This window comes from Vitis vinifera, chromosome 1 (genome assembly GCF_030704535.1).
Source record: "Vitis vinifera cultivar Pinot Noir 40024 chromosome 1, ASM3070453v1".
Taxonomy (NCBI): Eukaryota; Viridiplantae; Streptophyta; class Magnoliopsida; order Vitales; family Vitaceae; genus Vitis; species Vitis vinifera.
This window is the reverse complement of record NC_081805.1, coordinates 6,530,505-6,551,469: the sequence shown is the minus strand read 5'-3', so window position 1 is coordinate 6,551,469 and position 20,965 is coordinate 6,530,505. Positions and strand designations below refer to the sequence as shown.

The following is a 20,965-nucleotide window of genomic DNA, read 5'->3' as shown; positions in this document are numbered from 1 at the left end:
TGGAATTTGATGTTAGGATAGATAATCATCTTTCGATTCATAATTATGTAAAATTAGAAACAAATAATTTGATAGCATCAAATCTAGATAAGGAAAAACAATTGATGGATAAAAAAAAAATTAAATTAAATTAAAAACAACATGGCCATGGCTGTTGCGGCTCACAATTCTAGGTCAATTACAAAAACACAATCTTAGGTGCGGTTTTCTATCTTGATTAAAACACAACCACCGATTTCTTTCTTTTGTTAGGTTTCTTACACGATAATTAACATGCTCTTGGTCAAAGTTTGAAATAAGATCATATGTAATTCTTTCAGCAACTCAGATGCTGTCAACATACTACTGAATCAATACGTTGGAGATAGAATTTTCGTAACGTAGGTGTGAATATGGGTAAGAGAAATTGGGTGAGCAGGTTGGAGAGCTGGTTCCTCGGAAAGGGATAAGGGATAAGGGATAAGGGACGAGGTCATGGAAGACTTGGTTGGCTCTCCCATGTGGTGGACAATTAATTCTATGCTGTTCAATCATTTATAAGTCTTCGCTAATAATTTTGTCGTTCAAACGCACATCTCTTGGACTTAACGATTTTTCCATTTTTCAATAATCAAATCAAAAATGTTTTTTCTTCTTCCTTTTTTAATTTGAATTATTTACCATATTTGAATTTAGGTATTTTGTCAATTCAGGTTGGCAGAAATGAGCAAAAGTGACTTGGGATGCTCAAATACAAACCTAGCCTTTTCAAGGCAGGAAACGGTCAAAGAAAGCGTAACTTTGTTTCAGTTTGATTTCTGGCTGTTAGACTGCAATCTTCTACAAAACACTTGGCTTTGAGCTTCGTTTGGATAGGTTTCTGTTTTTGGCTTTTCCAGGAAAGCCCTGAAAGCAACACTCCTTTCCTATTTGTTCAGGAGCTAAAATTTATAATTAGGGAAGTTATTTCACTTCAATCAAATAACAAAATTCTGAAATAGCATTAGGAATGAAAACTATTCCACATAGACTCAGCAATAAAAATGAATCAATCAAAGAACAGAGCAAAGGTGTGAAAGCATTTAAAATTGAGGTCCTGTTTGTCGGTTTTGTCTTATTTGTTATTTTTTGGTTCTCTTTTGCCTCTTTGTTTTTAAAGCCAAAACTTATTTTCAGATATTTCGTCTGAATAAAAAAATAATTCTTTTAAACTTCTATCTCAAATCTAAAGTTGTTGCACATTTTTGCATCAATTAACAATTAACATCCATTCAAACTTTAGATAAAATACAAACATCTAAGTAAAATATTTTACTACTTTAATTAATTTTATTTCATGAAAATATCCCTCAAGAAATTGCTATCATAGTTCTAGAGATCCATCCATGCAGCAGAGGTGTGCAAATTACAAGATGTGCACTAGCACAAACCTTCAATTTGAGTAGAGAGTCTCCTTTTAGGTGGAAATGGGCTTTGGGATTTAAGAATTATGAGATTTCTTTGAACAATAGTGGAAGTTCCAAATACTAAAAGTTTTTTTTTCATCTTCACCCATTATTATAAGCTTTAAGTCAAATCACATAAATTATTGTGTACTTTGAATGCTTTCTATTTTCATTTACCTAATATTATTTTTTATCATGATTTTTCATAACAATTATAGTTAATAGTTCTTATGGAGCATGTACAGGTTAAAAAGGGGTATTAGGTGAGGAAGAGTTTTATTAAGTAGGATCCATTTGAAGACAAGAACTTAAATGAAAGAATATTTGGTTGAATACAGTGTTTATTTCTAAAATCGTGTAAGACTAGGAAAATGTGCAATCAATAATAAGCATATAGTCTAAAACTTTTCCTAAGCATGCCAAAAATCATCAAAGATGAACCTTAATCAAATTTTCATGGAAAATACCATTTTAAAGTTTACATCTTAAAAAAGTTTCCAAAGCCAGATTTTGAAGTAACTTTTTTAAACTTAAAAAGGGTTTCTTTCAAACATTAATATATTAGAAGTCTTAAGGAGCATGAGTTGAAAACTTATAAAAGGAATGCATTGGAGGCTTGGACTCAGTGACAGCTGATTGGTGGTGCCCATGTGGGTGCCCCCAAGTGTGCTAAAGTGGTTCTCACTGATAGTGAGTTGTGGAGAGTTTTTTCGGTTCAACCTTACAATCGACTACCCAATCAGCCGAAACAACAATTAGTTGTCTCTAACGGCTAGTTCACTTCCATATTCTACATAAAGGTTCCTTAATTCTCATTTATGTTCTCCAATGATCCAACATCAAATTGCATTCATTGTGAGAGTGTCAAAACAATTAAAGAGCGCATTTACTTTGAAACTTGCATATCCTTGATTGTTCCCCTAAAAGCCTGGTTACTTTCATTCTTGTAATCATTATCTAAGTGTTAGGTCTTGTAAAAATCACCTTGGAGTCATTTATTTCTCTTCATACCACCTTGTGATTGAGAGATAGAGAAAGAAGTTAGGGATACTCCGTAGAGAATTGCAAAGGTCCATTGGAACTTTGAAGTCTTGGTGTAATTAAGGAGGGGTTTTGGTTAAGAAAGCCCTTTTTTTTTATAGTGGATTACATCCAAGTTTTGAGATTGAAGCTACAAGGAGAGGATATAGACAAAATGTCGAACCACTATAAATAGTGTTTGCGTTGTCTTTATCAGTCTCTCCTTATTTTATGTCTTACCTTACACTCTCCTCATCCATAATTGCAAAAATTAATCGAGGTTTTCAAAAATTGACAAATACCCAATTCACACCCCACCCTCTAGGAAATATACCTAGATTGGATTAGCCGACCCTCATGATTATGTATAAAATATGAGTTGGAAAAATAGGTTTAAGAAAATGACTCCAACACATACGTCTAGTGCCTTAAAAACACAACCCCAATAGCCACCGACTATAATTATAAATAAGGGACTCTCTTAAGCATTTCTTATTCATCTTATAGATTCTCTCTATTCCTTCTCCCTTTAGTCACAAATCTTTCAAGTCTAATCTAACTTCCTTTCTAGCAATCAAGTCTAATCAAACATTCATCCAATGAAACAAGAGAGTACAAATCATCAAGTGATTTTAATGTTTATTGTGATTTAGGGTGCTAGTATCGTAAGAAAGTGATCATTGAATCCTATGAAACAATCATCTTTATCAATAAGCACCTGAATAAAGTAAAATTTATCTTAAAGATATAGAATCAAACACTAGCCTTGATCAACCTAGTGTTTGTGAGTTTTATTTTATTATATATAAAAAAAAGAAGTTCATCTACTTATCGGTTTGGACAACCATATCAACATTTAATATTATTGTACACACACAACATTTTCATTTCTTAATTGAAAACTTGAGTTATGACTATTATTAATATTACAATTTGAACCCTAATGCCGCTTTCTCACTATATTAAAAAGATGTAAAAAATGTAGGTATACTCAATTTGAAACATTATCTTAAGCCTTTCATTTGGCAGAGTTGTATTTAGACATGGTGAATGTATTGTGACTTGGAATGAATGGTGCAGGGAATTTACTGCACAAACAACTTGAGTTCATGAGGTGTAAAACGGGAACTTCAAAACTTTCAGCTCTGACTTGGATAACTTGCTACTAGTGGTTGCCTACAGTTCTCAATTGCCTAACAATCAAGATGCTTATTCATTATGTTCCTTATGGAGGAAGATGGGACAAAGTTCAAAGTGGAAATTTTCTAGTTTAAAAAAGGCAGGATAAGGCGTCAATAACAATGAGCTTGAGGCATGCCTGTTAAAAATTTCTAAAAAATATGAAACAACAGAAACTGTTGCCTATAGGGTCATCACCATAGTGTTATTCTCCTTCTGATTCCACTGAATTTATTTTTTTTCAATAATGAAAAAATAAATAAAATAGTTGGTGGACACTAGTTTTGCAATCATTTTAACCAAAATTCTCAAAAGTGGAGGTTACATGTTAAAAATAAAATAAAGGTATAAAAAAAACAGAAATATAGGTAAGTTAGTTGCAAACAACCTCCAAAGATTGCCTGGAAGCTCAGAGATGACTTAGAAGATTTTGGAAATGTTTTGAAAATCAATTTTAGTCTTAGTAAGCTTACAACTATTTCACAACACCAAATAACTCTGGTTTTATTTTTATTGTTTAAACATAAATTAAGGATTCATGGAAGGAAGCCAAAGAAGGTGTTACCCAAGTACATATAAAATTTCTCTATAGTTCACACAAGATTTTTTGGGGCACTCACCATTAGGCTCCTATCATTCTTTATGGAATTATTATTAAAATTTTCAACAAAATCTCTTTAACATACTATTTTTCCTCAATTGTCTCATAATATTTATAGCTAGGAACCATTCTATATATTAGAATCTTTTAGTATACTATTTCTAATTTTTGGTTAATGATAAGGACAAAACCAATAACAAAGCATATCAAGGTGTTCAAAATATTTAGAAAGCAAAGATAATAAAACAAGCAACACTAGTACTTTGATAGCGTTTCCATTGAACTCTAAAAATATGGGGCTTTTGCTCATCAATAATTTAAGAAACTTAATCAGAAATAAGAAGTCATGACGAACCTTTTTCCATCAGGGTTGTATGCTTAGGCATTTATAGGTCCAAACCATTTCACACCTCCAATTACTTCTTGAAGAATCTAATCAAATGCAAGATCATAATTTACTCGAGTGTTTACACATAAGGCAAATCACAGTGTTCAACAATGGTGGTGAGCCTATATTTTCCTTGTCAAAGAATTTGGCCCCACACTTCTCAGCATGATGAACTGACATGTAATGCATCTGACTATCTCCTAGCACTACCTGGAATGAGAAAAAGGCATCAAAGTTAGACAAAATGATGCAGTACATAATGAATAGATATTCAATGAAAGAAGCAGCATTGATGGCACGTGGCATCTATGTCTATCATCCATATAATTACATCTCCTATGCCTTTATAAAGATGATTAATTATTACTATTTTCCTGGTCCTAGAAAGATGATGTTGATTGAGGAGCAAACTTATCTAGGCTCATATATGGACAATAGCACTAACTATTTAAACAATAGCTTGTAACTATGAGTACTATTCCTTTGGACCTTGAGGACTAGCCAGACTGGATTGTTGGCCCTTGAATCATTAGTGCATACTGCATACCCATGTTGCAAGGACAAATGGTTGAAGAGTCAGGTTTTAAACCTTTGGGAACAATTACAAATTAAGTACATCCAAAGTGATATAAATTCAAGTTCAAGCTTAAAATCCTCGACTAACAAGGCATACACCCAGAAAAACAAGAAGGTAACTAATTCAAATTCTTGCTAAATTAACACTCCTAAATTTTGACGATGCCATCTAACATTATTGGTATTAAATTTTAACATCAGTAAGGTCATTTTCAGTACATGTGAGAAAGATATGTAGACATGACATAACAATAATCAACATATTTATTATATTTCATAAGTAGGTGTCTCCAGCACTACCAGTAGTAGTCTGTAGTTAACAAGTGGTCTGTCACAAAGCAGTTGCAATTTTACAAATCTGCAATCTCAATTGTTCAAGCTTTTTCTACATCCAACTAACTTTTTCCCTCTCACTGAGTTAATTCTACTCATGGTTTGTTGAATTTGGAATTCAATACATCTCAACCCTTAAAATAGAAACTTGAGGACTTCACAACACAAAATTTGCCTACCAAAGAGAAACCATCTTTGTTTCAAGGACAATAATCAATTATTCATAATTTTTAACAGAGACAGTGGAATTTATTTGCCAGAAAGTTCATCAGCTTGTGGGAGAAATTTAGGTTCTTCAGATCCAAGTGCATAGATAAACCACAAGATCAAGAAAAAATCTGAAAAAAAGAAGTGAGAATGCGATCAATAGAAGGTATCCAGGGACCACTGAGAAAATGCGAACCATCCTCAGCTTTCCAAAGTAATGTTATTGCCTTTATATGGCCGGCTTCCTGGTTAGACTCTTCAAGCAGTCTCCCTGTCTGCAAGTTTACCAGAGAAATAGAACTGAAAACATGAACTTCAAGCCAAGCAACAAGCACATTTCGGGACTGACAAGCAAGAATGAATAAGAAAACAGTGACAAATGGTAAGCAAAAACCTAAAAATGCGGATTCAAAATATTTCAACTAGATTCCAGTCATTATTAGAGGGAGAAATGATTAAGCAATTCTGAATTTGATCTGTATACAATTTCCATCAAAGTTAGAATCCAACCATAAACCTAATGCAGACACTGACCTCCGAATCCCCTAGACCAACAACAGCATTTCCCCCAGCATTCAACATTTTTCAATGTCCAATAACAAGTGTATAAGCCAACATGCCTTGCCCCTGTTTCTACATTCCAGTGATCAGCCGCATCGACCAATCATTAAATCAATCATGAAAACTGTCTCTTTCCATGAGGGAAACCCTACCCATTGGTTGCTAAAATCACAAGGAAGACGCACTGGAGACTGCGCATACCAAACAGCGCGCCGTTGCGGGCAGGCTAAGTGCCAAGTCAGTGGCCCTTGGCACAAAAGTAGAGTAGGTCTTCAATGGCCTTTCATCGAAATAGGCCTCATGGCCACTGCCAAAATCTCGAAGGAAAATATTTATTTTATATTTTAATTGTTCTACACTTTATGGTAATACATGTCTCCTTTTTATGCAGTTTTTAACATCAATTAGTTTGTTTTTTTTTATTAGACCTTTTACCATGGAAATTGAATAATTTTTGGCATCCAGGCCTTTGTGATGAAAGAAATAATTTTTTAAAACAGGGCATTTTCTTGGTATAAGGGAAACAATTACTTGGAATTCAGGACACATTACTAGCAGTACCTGAAGGAATTAGGATATGTACTTAGCCATTTGAGAAATAAATTTAGCATATAAGATTAGATACATCCTTTTGATCTCTGTATGAATTAGTAAGGATTGTCCATGGTAGCCGTTTGCTTTACTCTGTTCTCTTTCCCCCTCTGCATGCTTGACTGATCGTTGTTCTTGGTATATCAAACTCAAGTCGGTTCTTGGTAGATGAAACTCATGTCGCTGCAAGCAGAAGTAAAACCCCCATCAAGGACAAGATTGTGTGCTGTTATGAAGCCCGCATCTTCGCTGGCCAAAAACAGCGCGGCCTGTGCAATGTCTTCCACACTCCCACCCCTCCCACGCAGCAGGCTCCCTCTCTTCCCCACAATTCGACTCACTTCTTCAGGCGTCACATCCGCTTTTCCCAGGATCTTTCGGTACCCACTCACAAGCATCTCTGTAGGGACCCCATGTGGCGAAATGCAATTAACGCGGATTCCATGCACCCCCAACTCACAAGCGGTGCTTCTCATGAGTCCGACAATAGCCTCTTTGGACAATGTGTAGCCGTGTGATGCTAGGCCTCCCATGATGGCTGCAGAGCTGGAGGTGCATATGATGCACCCTCCTTTTCGCCCTCTGATCATGGCCCGTGCCGCATGTTTGATTCCATGTATGTTGCCGTTCACATTAACTGCAAGAAGGGCCTTCATCTTGGTCATGTCAATGTTGGTGACGCTGCCATCCAGCCCTCCAATGCCGGCATTGTTGAACATGATATCTAGTTGGCCTTTCCATGTGAGTGCCAGCTGAACAGCTGACTCCATGTCATCTTCCTTGGCCACGTCGCAGTGTATATAGCGGCCGCCTATTGAATCGGCAAGAGTGAACCCCAAGTGATCGAGTACATCAGCTATGATAACATGGGCACCATGCCTAGCAAACAATTTTGCTGTGGCTGCTCCAATCCCTCTTGCACCCCCAGTTATAATTGCAACTTTTCCCAACAACCTAACACAGCTCAACCAAATTACTATGATTTGTTAGAAATATTAAACTTTATGGCATATTTTTTTATTGTAATCTGACACAAAGAAGTCAGAAAACATGCCAAAAATGGATTCCTATCACTACATTGCTTCATATTGAAGGAGTATCAAACTCCTTATGCATTAAAAATAAATACATAATCCTGTTGAGATGAAGAGAGAGACTAACCTCTTCTCAGAGAGCTTCTGCTGATCATTATGCAAAGGAGGTTCCAGCTCCATTTCACCTTTCAGAATGTGTGTTTGTGGATAGAAAGTAATAAATACAGAAGGTTTAAATGCCATAATGATGAGAGGCTGGTAAGAGGATTTAGGTGATGTCAAAATGATTAAATAAAAAGTGGTGCTCTTTACAAGATACATTATTTGCTCCCACACACCTTCATCGTTTCCTTGAACTACTTTCAAACTATAAGGTTAGGATCCATGCATGAATTTCTTTTCATCAGCAGTTACAAATTGTATAATGGGTAACTAAATCTCAACTAAACTTCTCAATATATCAATGACATCCAAAAATATTTATAGAAGAGAATGTAAAAGCACGTTCGATCCCTCACAAAGTTTATGTCAAAATGGCAACAACATAGCATAACATTGATTTTACAATTAATAAAGGATTTGCAACCCTGTTTTCAATGGCATATTGTCAAATACCTATTCGATTTTTTCGGTTCTCAAAACCAGAAAACAATTCTCTTTTTCAGTCAAACACAGATTTTATGTCAAAAATGAAAAGTTCTCCCTGAAATCCTGTTGTTTGTTTACTCATGTGAGCCGCCTGTCTCTGTTCAAATGCACACTGACGGGTGGACTTGGATGCATTTTGTTTCAGAGCTAGCTTTTTAATCATCGGTTGGGGCGTTGTTCATACCTTCAATGAAATGCAGAGGCTTGCAACCAGAAAACAGCTCGCACCCAGCAGAAAAGGAAGTGATTTTCCATTCATTCATTCATGAAGACAGGATTTTTTTCTCTCGCACAACAATGTTTCTTGGGCGTGGATTATGAGATTCTAGCACTAGTTAAACCCACACTACTAATGTTCCATAGCATCATTGCAGAAAGAAACAAATTTCCAGCATCTGACCTACCATATACAATTTGAAACGTACCCCTGCTTTAAAGAATGCAACTAATGGGTTATATCTCTAAACTGGATGTAATACCATTGTTTGGGTTGATTGACGGCACATGCTAAAAAATCTACACCCCTCCTATACACTGAGTTTAAGACAATCAGTACCAGGCATCTAAAATTTTCAACATCAAAACGCAAGCCATAAAATAGAGCAAATCACGAAATACCCAAAAAAGAAAAGAAAAAAAAAAGCCCTATATTCTTTAATTTCTTCACAATAGATTTTGGAGGGTGTTGAAGAGGTAGAAGAAACATGATATTTTATCTTGGATAAAATCAATCTTCATGAGGAATTTTATTCTTATTCCACCGCTTGAAACACGGTCAAACAAGTGATAGAGATTAGAGAAGAAAATATTTGGAGTCTGTTACAGTCATCTCCTGAAACACTCCTAAATGTATCCCACCAATAGCAGAAACAAACATCAAAGCGTCCACCCATCCCATCAATTCCAAGCTTCCTGTAATAAATTTGAACCAGTATTATATGCAGAATTAGTAAGGAGCAAAGAAAATTTTGACCAAAATACAGAAGACAATAATTAAAGCTGACTTACATTTTCAAATACTCTCTACCAAAAAGGAAAAAAATAATAGTGGTAGCAAAGAGGCTCAGAGTAGAGAAACGGCTAGATAGATGCATGAAAAGAATACAACTTCAAATCCATCGTATTGTTGCCGATGTTTGTTCCAGAAAGTAACAAGAGAATTAACATCCCAATACATTGATGGTTCCAAAAATAAACGTGCCAATACATTTCCCTGCCATTTAGGTAAAAGACACTTGCTATTGCACATGTCCAAAACTTCATTAAGACCTTGTTTGTTTGGTTGGTTTTACTCTTCTTCTTCTTACTATTATTTGATTTGAGTCTTAAACCAATTTGCTTTACAAACTCTTTGACCATTACCCTAGCCTGAGATATTTCGGGAAAAGCACAACCAAAATAAACTACTGTCAATTTTTATGATTTTTTTTTTAATTAGATCTCTAAAACATTTGCTCATCTAAATAACCACAAGAAACAACAACTCTAATTATTTTTAGAAAATAAGAAGTTAGGATTTGATGCTCTTTCCTAAATTAAAAATTTGAGATTTAATGAATGAATCTCAATAATGAAATACATATTTCAATCACAAATTCAAATTCAAAAATACATCACATAGAAACAAGTGTTAACTTAGAAATTTTTCTAACATTTTCTTAGCAACAATCATAATAGAAACCATAATTATTATCCAATTACCAATTTTTTTAACTGATTATATAATTCAATATTATACATTTTTTAAGGTAATAAATTATGATATTTTGGTATCTTTGAAAATATGTTAAATTACTACTTGTTCAAATTAAGAAATATGATAATTAATTTCATAAATATTTTTAACATATAAAAATAAATAGATTTAACACTTAACAACATTCGGATAATAATGAAAACAAACAACTTCAATATTTAACAATATTTCAAATATTAATAAAAAAACAAACCTAAACACTTAACAACATTCAGCTCTATTCATGCTTAAGTCAAATTCAGGCTTATTCAAATTTAAAATGAAAAAAAAAAAAAAAAAAACACTACCTAAGTTTGAAAGCATCAAACATTGTACGAGTGTTTGTTTTGCAACTTATCACCTTTTTCCAACACAATTGTGTCTCAATGTTAAAAATGAAAATTTTACTACTTTTTCTTTATCAATGAGCTTTTGCAAACACCCAATCACAAATCCTACCCATACTCATCAACTTGTAGAATGTATCGTATATCATTTTTCTATTTTTCCATATATTGTATCATATCATATCATGTATCTTAAGGTTTTTATATATTGAAAAAAAAATGTATAATATATATATATATATTGAAAGCAAAAAATATAAAGTAATATATAATCAATTTCATGAAAGATGACAAGATTTTTTTTTTTTTTTTTTTTGATAAATAAACATGAAGTATATTATCAAAAAGCAAACAACCATAAAGCATACAAGATGTATACAAGGTAGCCTAAACCTCTAAGAGCAAGTTTTGAAACAAAAAACCTCACCAGCCCTTAGGTAGATGCCAACCACTCCAAAAAACCTTTAAGTGAAGAGGACTCCTCTCCAATATACAATCTAGCCCAACTCCATAAGTCACATACAAAAGAATTTATGAGTTTCTATACCACTAAAGAACTCCCCCTAAAAGCTAATTTATTCCTTTCATTCCAAACCGTCAAAAAAATACACAACGGAATGGATTTCCAAATCTTTTCCTTTTTTTACCCACAAAAGGGCCCCTCCAGCTAATTAACACCTCTTTTACTGTTTCTAGGAAAACCCATTGAATGCCAAACAAGACAAAGACAATCTCCCAAAGAACTTTGACCATTTTACAGTGTAAAAGTATATGATTTACAATTTCTTCTTCACAACCACACAAATAACAACGATTTGGGAGCTGTCACCCTCTTTTTTGGAGTCTATATAGGGTAAGAACCTTCCCCCACGTAGCCTCCCAAACAAAAAAAGCAACTTTGGTTGAGACTCTAGCCACCCAAATGCAATTCTTCGGGAAAGAAATGTTATTAGGTGTAATTAGCAATCTGTACGTTTCCTTAACACCAAACTTTCCATTTCTCCCACCCTTCCAAGTAACTGAATCCTCCTCCAAAGTTAGCCTGTAGCCCCTCAAAACAATTAACAAGTCTCCTACCAAATCCAGCTCCCAATCATTAAATGCTCTAATGAAACTTAGATTCCATCCTCCCTGTCCAAAATTCGGATCCCAAACTTCATCCACCCTTGCATTCCTTTGGACAGCCAAAGCATATAATTGGGGAAAACTTTGGGACAACGCTGCAAGGCCACACCAATGATCAGTCCAGAATCTAATTTTAGTACCATTACCAACTGTGAACCCTATATTTTCCCAACACCAATTTGTTTCCTTCAAAATCTCCTTCCAAACCCCCACTCTAAACGTCCCATTAGCCTTATTTGTCCTCCAACCAAGGCCCTCTTGCCCATACTTCACCGAAATCACCTTCTTCCAAAGGTTTTCCTTTTCAAAGGCAAATATCCATCTGCCAAGCAAGGCCTTATTCAAAAATGCTAGCTTCCTTATGCCTAGCCCACCTTTCTCCTTATCCGCACTCACCACCTCCCATTTAACTAAGTGGACTTTCCTCTCCAAGTTTCCCCCTCCTCATAGAAAATATCTTTGTAATTTTTCTAGTCTTCTTGCTACTACCTTGGGCATTCGAAATAGAGACATTTGGTATATGGGCATACTAGTCATCGTGCTCTTTATAAGAGTGATTCTTCCACCTTTGGAAATATATTGTCTTTTCCAAAGTGCTAGTCTCCTGCGCACTCTCTCTTCCACCTCATCCCACATAGAAAGTGATTTATGTGGAGCCCCTAAAGGCAGTCCCAAGTAAGTTGAGGGCAAAGACCCCACCCTACACCCTAACTCCACTGCCAGTTCCTCAACCTCTTCTACCCCACCAACTGGAAGGATTTCACTTTTAGCCAAGTTGATTCTTAACCCTAATGTAGCTTCAAACCAAAACAATGTCCAACTCAAATAAGTTAAATACTCTTTCTTTGCCTCACAGAAAACTGTATCGTTAGCAAATAACAAATGAGATATATTCATTTCCGTCCTTCCTCTTCCCCGTATTCTGCACCTTGAGAGAAAGCCCCTATCAACAACCCTCCTTATGAGAACACTCAACACTTCCATTCCCATAATAAAGAGGTCAGAAGATAAAGGGTCTCCTTGTCACAGTCCCTTGGAGCTCGAAAAAAACCTTATCGGCACCTCATTTACCAAGACGAAAAACTTAGCTGTTGATATGCATCTCCACATCCATCCCATCCACTTTGACCCAAAACCCATCTTTTGCATAACCTTCATTAAAAAATGCCAATTGATGCTATCATAAGCTTTTTCAATATCCAGTTTGTAGATTAACCCTTTCTCTTTTCTTTTTTGCCGGGACTCAATCACCTCGTTTGCTATTAGTGATGCATCCAAGATCTGTCCACCCATCACAAAAGCATTTTGATCCAAGGAAACCACTTTTCCTATCACTTTCTTAAGCCTGTTTGCCAACACCTTAGCCAACAATTTATACAATCCCCCTAACAAGCTTATAGGTCTAAAATCCCTAAGATCCTCAGCCCCTCCTTTCTTTAGGATTAACACCAAAAAGTGGTATTTAGGCTTTTGATAAAGGAACTTTGTTCATAAAATTCCTTAAACATTTCCATGACCTCCTCCTTCACAAAGTCCCAACATAATTGCCAAAATGCCACTGTGAAGCCATCCGGGCCTGAGGCTTTATCTCCATTCATTTCCATCAAAGTAGATCAGACTTCTTCCTCAAAGAAAGGTAGTTCAAAACTCTCAGCTTCTTGGAGACTTAGGTGATCGAGTTGTAGCCCCTCAATATCAGCTTTCCATTCTGAACTTTCTGATAACAACTGATGAAAGGCGTTAGCTACCCCTTCCCTCACATCTTGCTCCTCTGTCAGTCACACCCCATTTATCTTAATTTTATCCAAAGAGTTATTTGTACGGTTGGCATTTGTCATACGGTGAAAAAATCATGTGTTCCTATCCCCTTCCTTTAACCATATTTCCCTTGAAAGTTGTCTCCAATGAGTTTCTTCCAATAATACACACTTCTTGTAATTTTCCTTTGCTTCCTTTTTTATCTTTGTTTCCTCTTCTGACAGACTCCTCTCACTTTCCACCAAATCCCAAAATTCTACTTGTTGAAGAGCTTATTTTTTATTAAATTCTAGCCTCCCAAAAACATCCCTATTCCAAGATCTAATTTTTTGTTTTAACTCCTTCAGCTTTGCAGCCAGTCTAAAACTAGCACTGCCTCTTACAACAGTCCCCTGCCACTAGCTCCGTAGGAGATCCTTGAATTCTTCTACTTTAAGCCACATATTTTCAAATCTAAAAGGAGAAGGTCCTCTTCTTAAACCACCACCCTCTAGCAAAATAGGGAAATGATCTGAGGTAGGTCTAGGCAGCCTGCTCTGAAGGACTCCGCTGAACTGATTAAGCCAATTTTGAGTCACTAAAAATCTGTCCAATCTAGCCCAAGATTGATTATTCTGTCCCCCGTTCCAGGTAAATCTACTAGCCCTAACTCATCAATTATCTAAGCAAATCTTCTCATCGCTGCTATTAACCTCCCTTGCCTACTCCTTTCTCTTTGAAATAAAATGATATTGAAATCACCCCCTAAACACCAGGGGTCTTCCCAAATTCCTCTGATCGCCCCTAGCTCTTTCCACAAACATTCCTTTTCTTTTCTAGTGAACGGTCCATATACTCCCATGAATATCCAGACAAACCCATCTTCCACATTCCTGAACCTACAAGAGACTGAATATTGACCCACCTCCAAATCTAGTACTTCCAATGTTCTTTTATCCCAACAAATCAAAACTCATCCCGCTGAGCCAAAAGCATCCAAAGTCCCCCATTCTAAAAATCTCCCAGTGCCCAAACTCCTCACCACACCATCAGTCATTGCATGAATTTTTGTTTCCTGAAGACAAAATAAATCCACCTTCTGATTTCTTATGAGAGCCTTTATTAATTTCCTTTTGGAGCTGTCATTTGCTCCACGCACATTCCAACTCAACAATCTGATCTTCATGGGACTTCCGAGAGCTGACACCCTCTTCCCTGCATGGGGCATTTCTACATCTTCCCTCCCTCATAATTAATTGAGCACTCTAGTATCTTTAACTCCCTTTCAATAAACCTTTACCATGAATTCTCTCCCTTCTTTTTCTAATTTTGATAAAAAAAGCTAGAATATCCTTCTCCAATCCCTCTGTTGAAAAACGCAGAAAGTTGCTGAACCTTGCCAAGCTGCTTTCCTCCCAACCCCTGTTTTCCTGTGACTCATTTTGAGCTGAACACAACTCCACTCTTCTTTCCTTATTGCTACCATTATTCACCTTTATCAAATCCCAACAGGCAGTGGTTACACCCTTTGTAATTCCAGATGCAATGACCATACGCAACGGAATCTCCCCCTGAACTGCCTCTCCTACTGCCCTAGAAAAGTCGTAATACTCCCCTATCATTGGAGTCCGACCAAAAGAAAAAGAATGAGATGGAGAGGACCCTGAATCCCTTCTTCCCCAAGAAACAAAATCATCCCCATACCTCAAAGCTTCTTCAACTAAAGCTTGATCGGTCTTCGACCTCTCCATTGTCTATTGCTCTTCTACCAGTTGCTTCCTCATTCCTTTCGTCACCTAGAGTTTAATAAACTCTGATTTTGAGTTGCTTTAATTTCTTGGGCCAGACCAGGCCGGAGAATGGGCCATAACATTCTGGGCTCTGTCCACTAGAGGAAGCTGAGAAGGGCCTGGGCTTGATTCCCCATCCAAGTCGTCTATCCCAATAGTCGTATTATTCTCCTCTTCACCAGCCCACCAAAAATCCTTTGAAGATGACGGCCCATATTCAACCACTGAAACCCCTTTTAATTTTAAATCCGCTAATGGACTTGACTTAGAAAGCCCACCTGCCAACTTAAAATCTTTTAAATCCACTAATGGGCCTGACTTAGAAAGCCCACTCACCAACTTAAGTCCTTCAAAGGGCTGGGCCACCGACCCATTTTGGCTCCGTCTTGAGTCCACTTTACACCCCGACCTGCTCGCCTGCCCACACGTCCTTTCGGCTAGCCGTTGCAGAACCTCGAGCCTCGCGTCACCCTCCTCTTCCACCACGCGCGAGCCAACACGTGCATTAATATCACCCCTGACCTCATATCTTGAGTTGTTTGTCTTCCCTCGACTGTCGAACGATGCCTTTCTCAGTGACGGCCTAATCTCCCACCATAGAATCAAGGAGTAACAAACCTCTTCGTTCCAAATCTCCAGCACGTTAGGTAGGTCTTCGCCATTCATCTTCACCAAAATACGAGCCCACTGTAACTCCTCCATTTTCTCCGATTGGGAATCAATAGATAAAAATCCACCGCACTCCTTCCCTACCCTTCTCAATATGATCAGATCCCATAAGAAGACTGGTAACCCCATGATTTTTACCCAAGCCGCACTTCTTTTCTTTCCTTCAACCAAGCACCCAGTCTTTGGGCTCCAACTCTCCAAAAGCAAATGAATCCCTCCAAATGATCTCTTCCTAGAATTGAGCACTCGCTTAGCTTCGACCAACGATTCAAATTCCAACAGCACCTTACCCTTTTCCATCTTTGCCATCCCTAGTTTACCTTTCAGCCCCCAAGCTTTTGCCATTAGTATCCCCAAATTTTCCAAATCTTCTCTTCTTGCTGAACTAAGGTTCCAACATCCGACGAGGCAATGCTCCAATTTTCTCAAATTTCTACTAATTTCCTTCTCTCTTACCTCCACCTTGACTAAATCTCTGCCTCTGCTTCTCGGCATCTTAACCACCTCTGCGTAAGACTTTTCCAAAATAGGTTTCAACGGTAACGTCTCTTCCTGCTTTCTTTCCCTCCTTCCAATGACTACTCCCATACTCCGTAACATCTCCGCCATAGTAAACCAGCCTCCCCTTTCTCCTCTACCTTTCGGGATGAAGATACTGTAACTTTTCATCTCCTAATCCACAACACCTAACCGAAGAAAGCAACCCCCCCTATTCTCATCTTGCACCAAGGAGTAAGATCTCCCATTTTCCTTCCAACCCCTTTCCCATCTTCCAGCTTTCACTTCTTTAATGCACTAATTCAAGCTTTCCAGGAAGATCCCTAGACTCGTCGGTCCCAACCTGACCTAAGAAGAGATTCCTCTCTTTCTCTCCACTAAAGTAGCTTGTGGTCTTCCTTTATTCTCCTCTACTTCGATCTCAAACACCTTCGATTCCACTACAAATCTACTCCCCTTTAGTCTCCTCCGAATCTCCAATTGATTTTCTCTCTCTTCACGTTCGCTCTCTCGCTCGCTCTCTCACCCCATCTATAAAGCGATGACAAGATTTTGAGAGTTAAACCATATCATACCATAAGAAAACATTAAATACCATTGTTTTCAAAAGTTTGATTTAACAAAATATGAGTTCTTCGTAAAGGTTCATTAAAAAATCCAAATAAATAAACTTTTTGAATTTTTTTATACAATTTTTAGTTCTAAATTCTAACTATGCATACATGCTTATATGTGTTGTTTTTGTGTGTATCAACATTCAAATGATTCAAATAAAAAATTTTCAATATCTATTGTAAAAATAAATTTAATTAATTTCCAATATAGCCTTTAACAATAAGAATGTAGCTTTTTACATGAGATTATTTTACCTCTTTCTTTTTATGATTAATTTCTAACCTTATTATGTACATTTTAAACAAATTAATACAATATTTTTTCTAAGAAGTAACATTAATTTGAATTTTCTTAAAAATTATGAAAAATAGCTAAAGGTATATATATATCGTTGTATTGCATAATATGTATTTATCATAAGATACACTTAAGATAAAATACATATTGATTTCCCTAAAAAAAAAATATCAAATAGTTATACTGTATCGTATTGTAAATTTTTTACAACAATGATCCTACTCTCTTCATTTCCATCAACGCTAATTGAAAATTCACCATCTGTACTCCTAATTCTCTCAAATCATTAGCAAGGTTGATAGATGCCTTTATAATAAACATCTAGAAAGTTATTATCAGTCTTTTTGCAAGCCCTTTATGAGAAAAAGAAAGTATAAACTTCTCAGATTTAACATCTATCGAGTTACTCAGCCTTTTGTAAAAACCTTCACTAAATAAATGCACCTGCATTGTCTATTAGTACAGTGTTCTACTTCTGCACATATTTAGTCACGTTTTAAGCATTTGATCCTTGCATATTGCTCTCTCGTCCTAGAGCAATCAGTTGTCTCTCTATCCATATCATATCATGTCATTATTAAATATATTTTTTATACAAAAAGAACTATGTTCCATAAGAGCAATGAGTAGGCAGAATCCTTTCACTATATTCTATATGTTATGTCACCACAACAGATATTACATAGGAGATCAGTGGATTAGTTCTTTTTACCACGTACCAAATTCAAATCAGTAAAAATTTCACCCTGTTTTATTGCCTCACAAACACAATCATAATACATCAGTAACACATAAACCTGGCCATAGCCTTGGAATCAGGTTTACATGAAATATCCTATCAGGTTCGATTTAACTACCATGATATGATTGTGGAACCCAATCCCTATGATCCCCATTGGATCACTCTTCTTTTTTTTTTGGGATATGCAAATTAACTACCTAAGAAGGAGAAAATACTCAACATATACAAACTGCACAGCAAACAAAAGACAAGAAAAGAAAGAATGCAAACAGCCAACACAACCTGACCCATACCAAAACTATCAATAAATTTTAAATAAAAAAATTATCTCTACCACTCCCCTAGACCAACTGGGCAGAGATTTGAAGGGGTGATCTTTTAGGGCCAACTCCATACATTTCAGACTTTCAAAAGCCCCAAATCTAATCCGCCTTTCAATGTTATATTGTGTAACTGGATCCACTCTCAAACCCTTTTGTGGAGTGCTTTAACATTGCAAAAATTCTTGCCAAAAGGGACACAAGGAATCTTAAAGCTATGATCATCTTTTTGAACTCATCTAAAGGTCGAAAATCATTTATTCCAAAATCTTTGTAATACAGGTCAATCTAAAGGGTCTGTCTCACCCTAAGTGGAGAAAAGTGTGTGTGATCGTCAAATATTTTCTCATTATATTACATGCTAGATTTTTGTAACATAAAGAAGTCAATAAAGGCACATTATCCAATCATTTTATAGTTTCATAAGTTAATAGGAACTCTCCAAAACAAATAAATGAAGAATTTTAAAAACAAAACATTGAATAATAGGAACTTCAGTGCTGTTAAACAATCCAATAGCCATGATGCCTTTTCTATGTACAACCTTGGGGGAATCCTTTTCTCACAACATGAAGGATACAACAATAAAGAAGCTAGTAATCAAGAGCTATATGGACAAGGTCTACCATATCTTTTAGTGGTGGAATCAATCTTATTCTATTTATCTGTCTACATCCTTGTGCATTTCCTTGATTAAAATCTAAATACAAACACAAACTCTTGCAACCTAGATACAGGGCACAAAAAGAAATACCAATGGTTCATTGGTTGCACCGTTGTTGTCAATAGCTATATGGAAAAGGTCTAAGATAATTTTTAGTGGTGGAATCAAATCTTATTCAATTTACTTTTGTCAATATCCTTGTGCATTTCCTTGATTAAAATCTAAACACAAACATGAACTCTTGCAACCTAGATACAAGGCAAGAAAAGATGATCCTCCTTGATTGGACCATTACATGATTGTCATGAAGCTTTGTTTCTTTTCCATCCCTAGAACATGCTGGACTTTTAGTGTGAGTAATCTCACAGGGAAATTGATCCTAGCTGACCTATAACTTTTACATGTCCCCAGCATTACATGATTATCAAACCTCTGAGAAGCCTAAGGGGAAGAGAGTTTGCAGGGTGTATGCGCAAGAATTCTTTACGGTAATATCAATTTAAGATGAAATTTGTCACTTTATGTGGGCAATACAAGATCAGATCAGAACTGTAACTACATTTGCATGAATAGAACTGAAGCTCAATCTCAATCACAAACCCTCTGTGGTAATAATTACATGGATCTTCTATGACTACCATTTTTAACAACAGACATGACACAGAAAACATTTAAATTTCAAATTAATCAACCGGCCAATAAGATCCCTGTCATTGGAAACCTCCATATCATACCAAGATAAAAACAAAAATCTCTTAGACAACTACAGAAATGGTAATCACAAAATCAAGGGCAAGATTTTCAAACAATCACATCATCAAGCGATTCATGTGCTTGCCAACAGATAATTAAAACATGCATTCCACTTCCAGAATGCAAACCTACAAGACGAATTACTTCTCTTCGCCCAATTCTCAAGAAAATATGATACGAGGAAAAAGAAAATGTTTGACGGTACCAATTGCATAGCCCTAGATTTTTTAACTACTTCAAAGGAGATTGCTACAAAGGACAAGCACCCACTAACAAAAACCGTAAATTTCATAAACAGAATCTAGATTGTGCATGACACTATTAGACAATAGAACCTCAAATAACAATCAATCATAAAAAACCCCTACATTCTCATTGACCAACCCTGGATTACGCCCTTGAACAAAAACCGACCAGCACAAACCCAGAAAAATTTCAACCACAGAGGCTCGATTTGTGCAGACACCCAGTAATTAATAAACCCTAGAAAACAGAAACGATCCAAATTTCAAGGAGAAACCCAAGGTTTAATTTAAAAGCAAGAGTAAGGATGAAAAGAACAAACCAAAAGATCGAAAAATTCTAAGCATTGGCGGTTTTGGGAATGAGAGGAATGGGCTGTTTCTGGGACTGCTTGAGCTTGGCTTCTTCTTCTTGGATCTTTTGCATCTTAAGCATCCTCTCCATAACGAGCTCGTACTCACACTTCTCGTAGACGTGGCGCTCGGCCTCGCACTTCCATGGAAGGTAGAACTCGGCGTGCCTGCACTTGTTGAGAGGGATCAAGAGGTGCGCACACTGGTCTCTGTACCCCAGAGGAACCTTAGCCTCCACCATTTCTTCCTGTGTTGCTATCATCTTCTTCGACGATCCTTCCACCTCCATGGATTCACAATTCTATCGGTGTGTCCTTTTCTACTGGGTGGCGAATTGGAATTGACGTTTCCCTTCTCCTTGCGCTGCCAATCGCTGAACTCTTGGTTGCTTGGTGACCTGATGTCAGAGGGCTTTTCAGTTTCCACTCAGGTTGGAGCTAGGGTTGGGTATTGGGACCCGGATCCATCCGGTTCGGGTTAGCCCACGAAGCTTTAAAAAAAGGGTTTTGGTTCTT

General features: G+C 36.5%; 1 protein-coding gene and 1 long non-coding RNA gene across 2 annotated transcripts; both read right to left on the bottom strand.

Moving 5' to 3' along the window:
* Positions 1-6,851: 6,851 nt before the first annotated feature.
* LOC100854272 (short-chain dehydrogenase reductase ATA1) lies at positions 6,852-20,536 on the bottom strand. Its single transcript, XR_002030025.2, has 3 exons — positions 20,420-20,536; positions 8,042-9,474; positions 6,852-7,834 (listed from the first exon to the last, which is right to left on the bottom strand). It is a non-coding gene; the product is annotated as a short-chain dehydrogenase reductase ATA1 (long non-coding RNA).
* On the bottom strand, positions 20,127-20,739 carry LOC100245635 (NADH dehydrogenase [ubiquinone] 1 beta subcomplex subunit 7-like). Its single transcript, XM_059739379.1, has one exon. It carries the CDS (start codon positions 20,737-20,739, stop codon positions 20,437-20,439), a length of 303 nt encoding a protein of 100 aa, XP_059595362.1. The 3' UTR covers positions 20,127-20,436.
* Positions 20,740-20,965: the final 226 nt, after the last annotated feature.

Excerpts from the sequence above, each read along its gene's own strand:
- LOC100245635 (XM_059739379.1), bottom strand. The coding sequence starts at position 20,739 with ATGGAGGTGGAAGGATCGTCGAAGAAGATGATAGCAACACAGGAAGAA.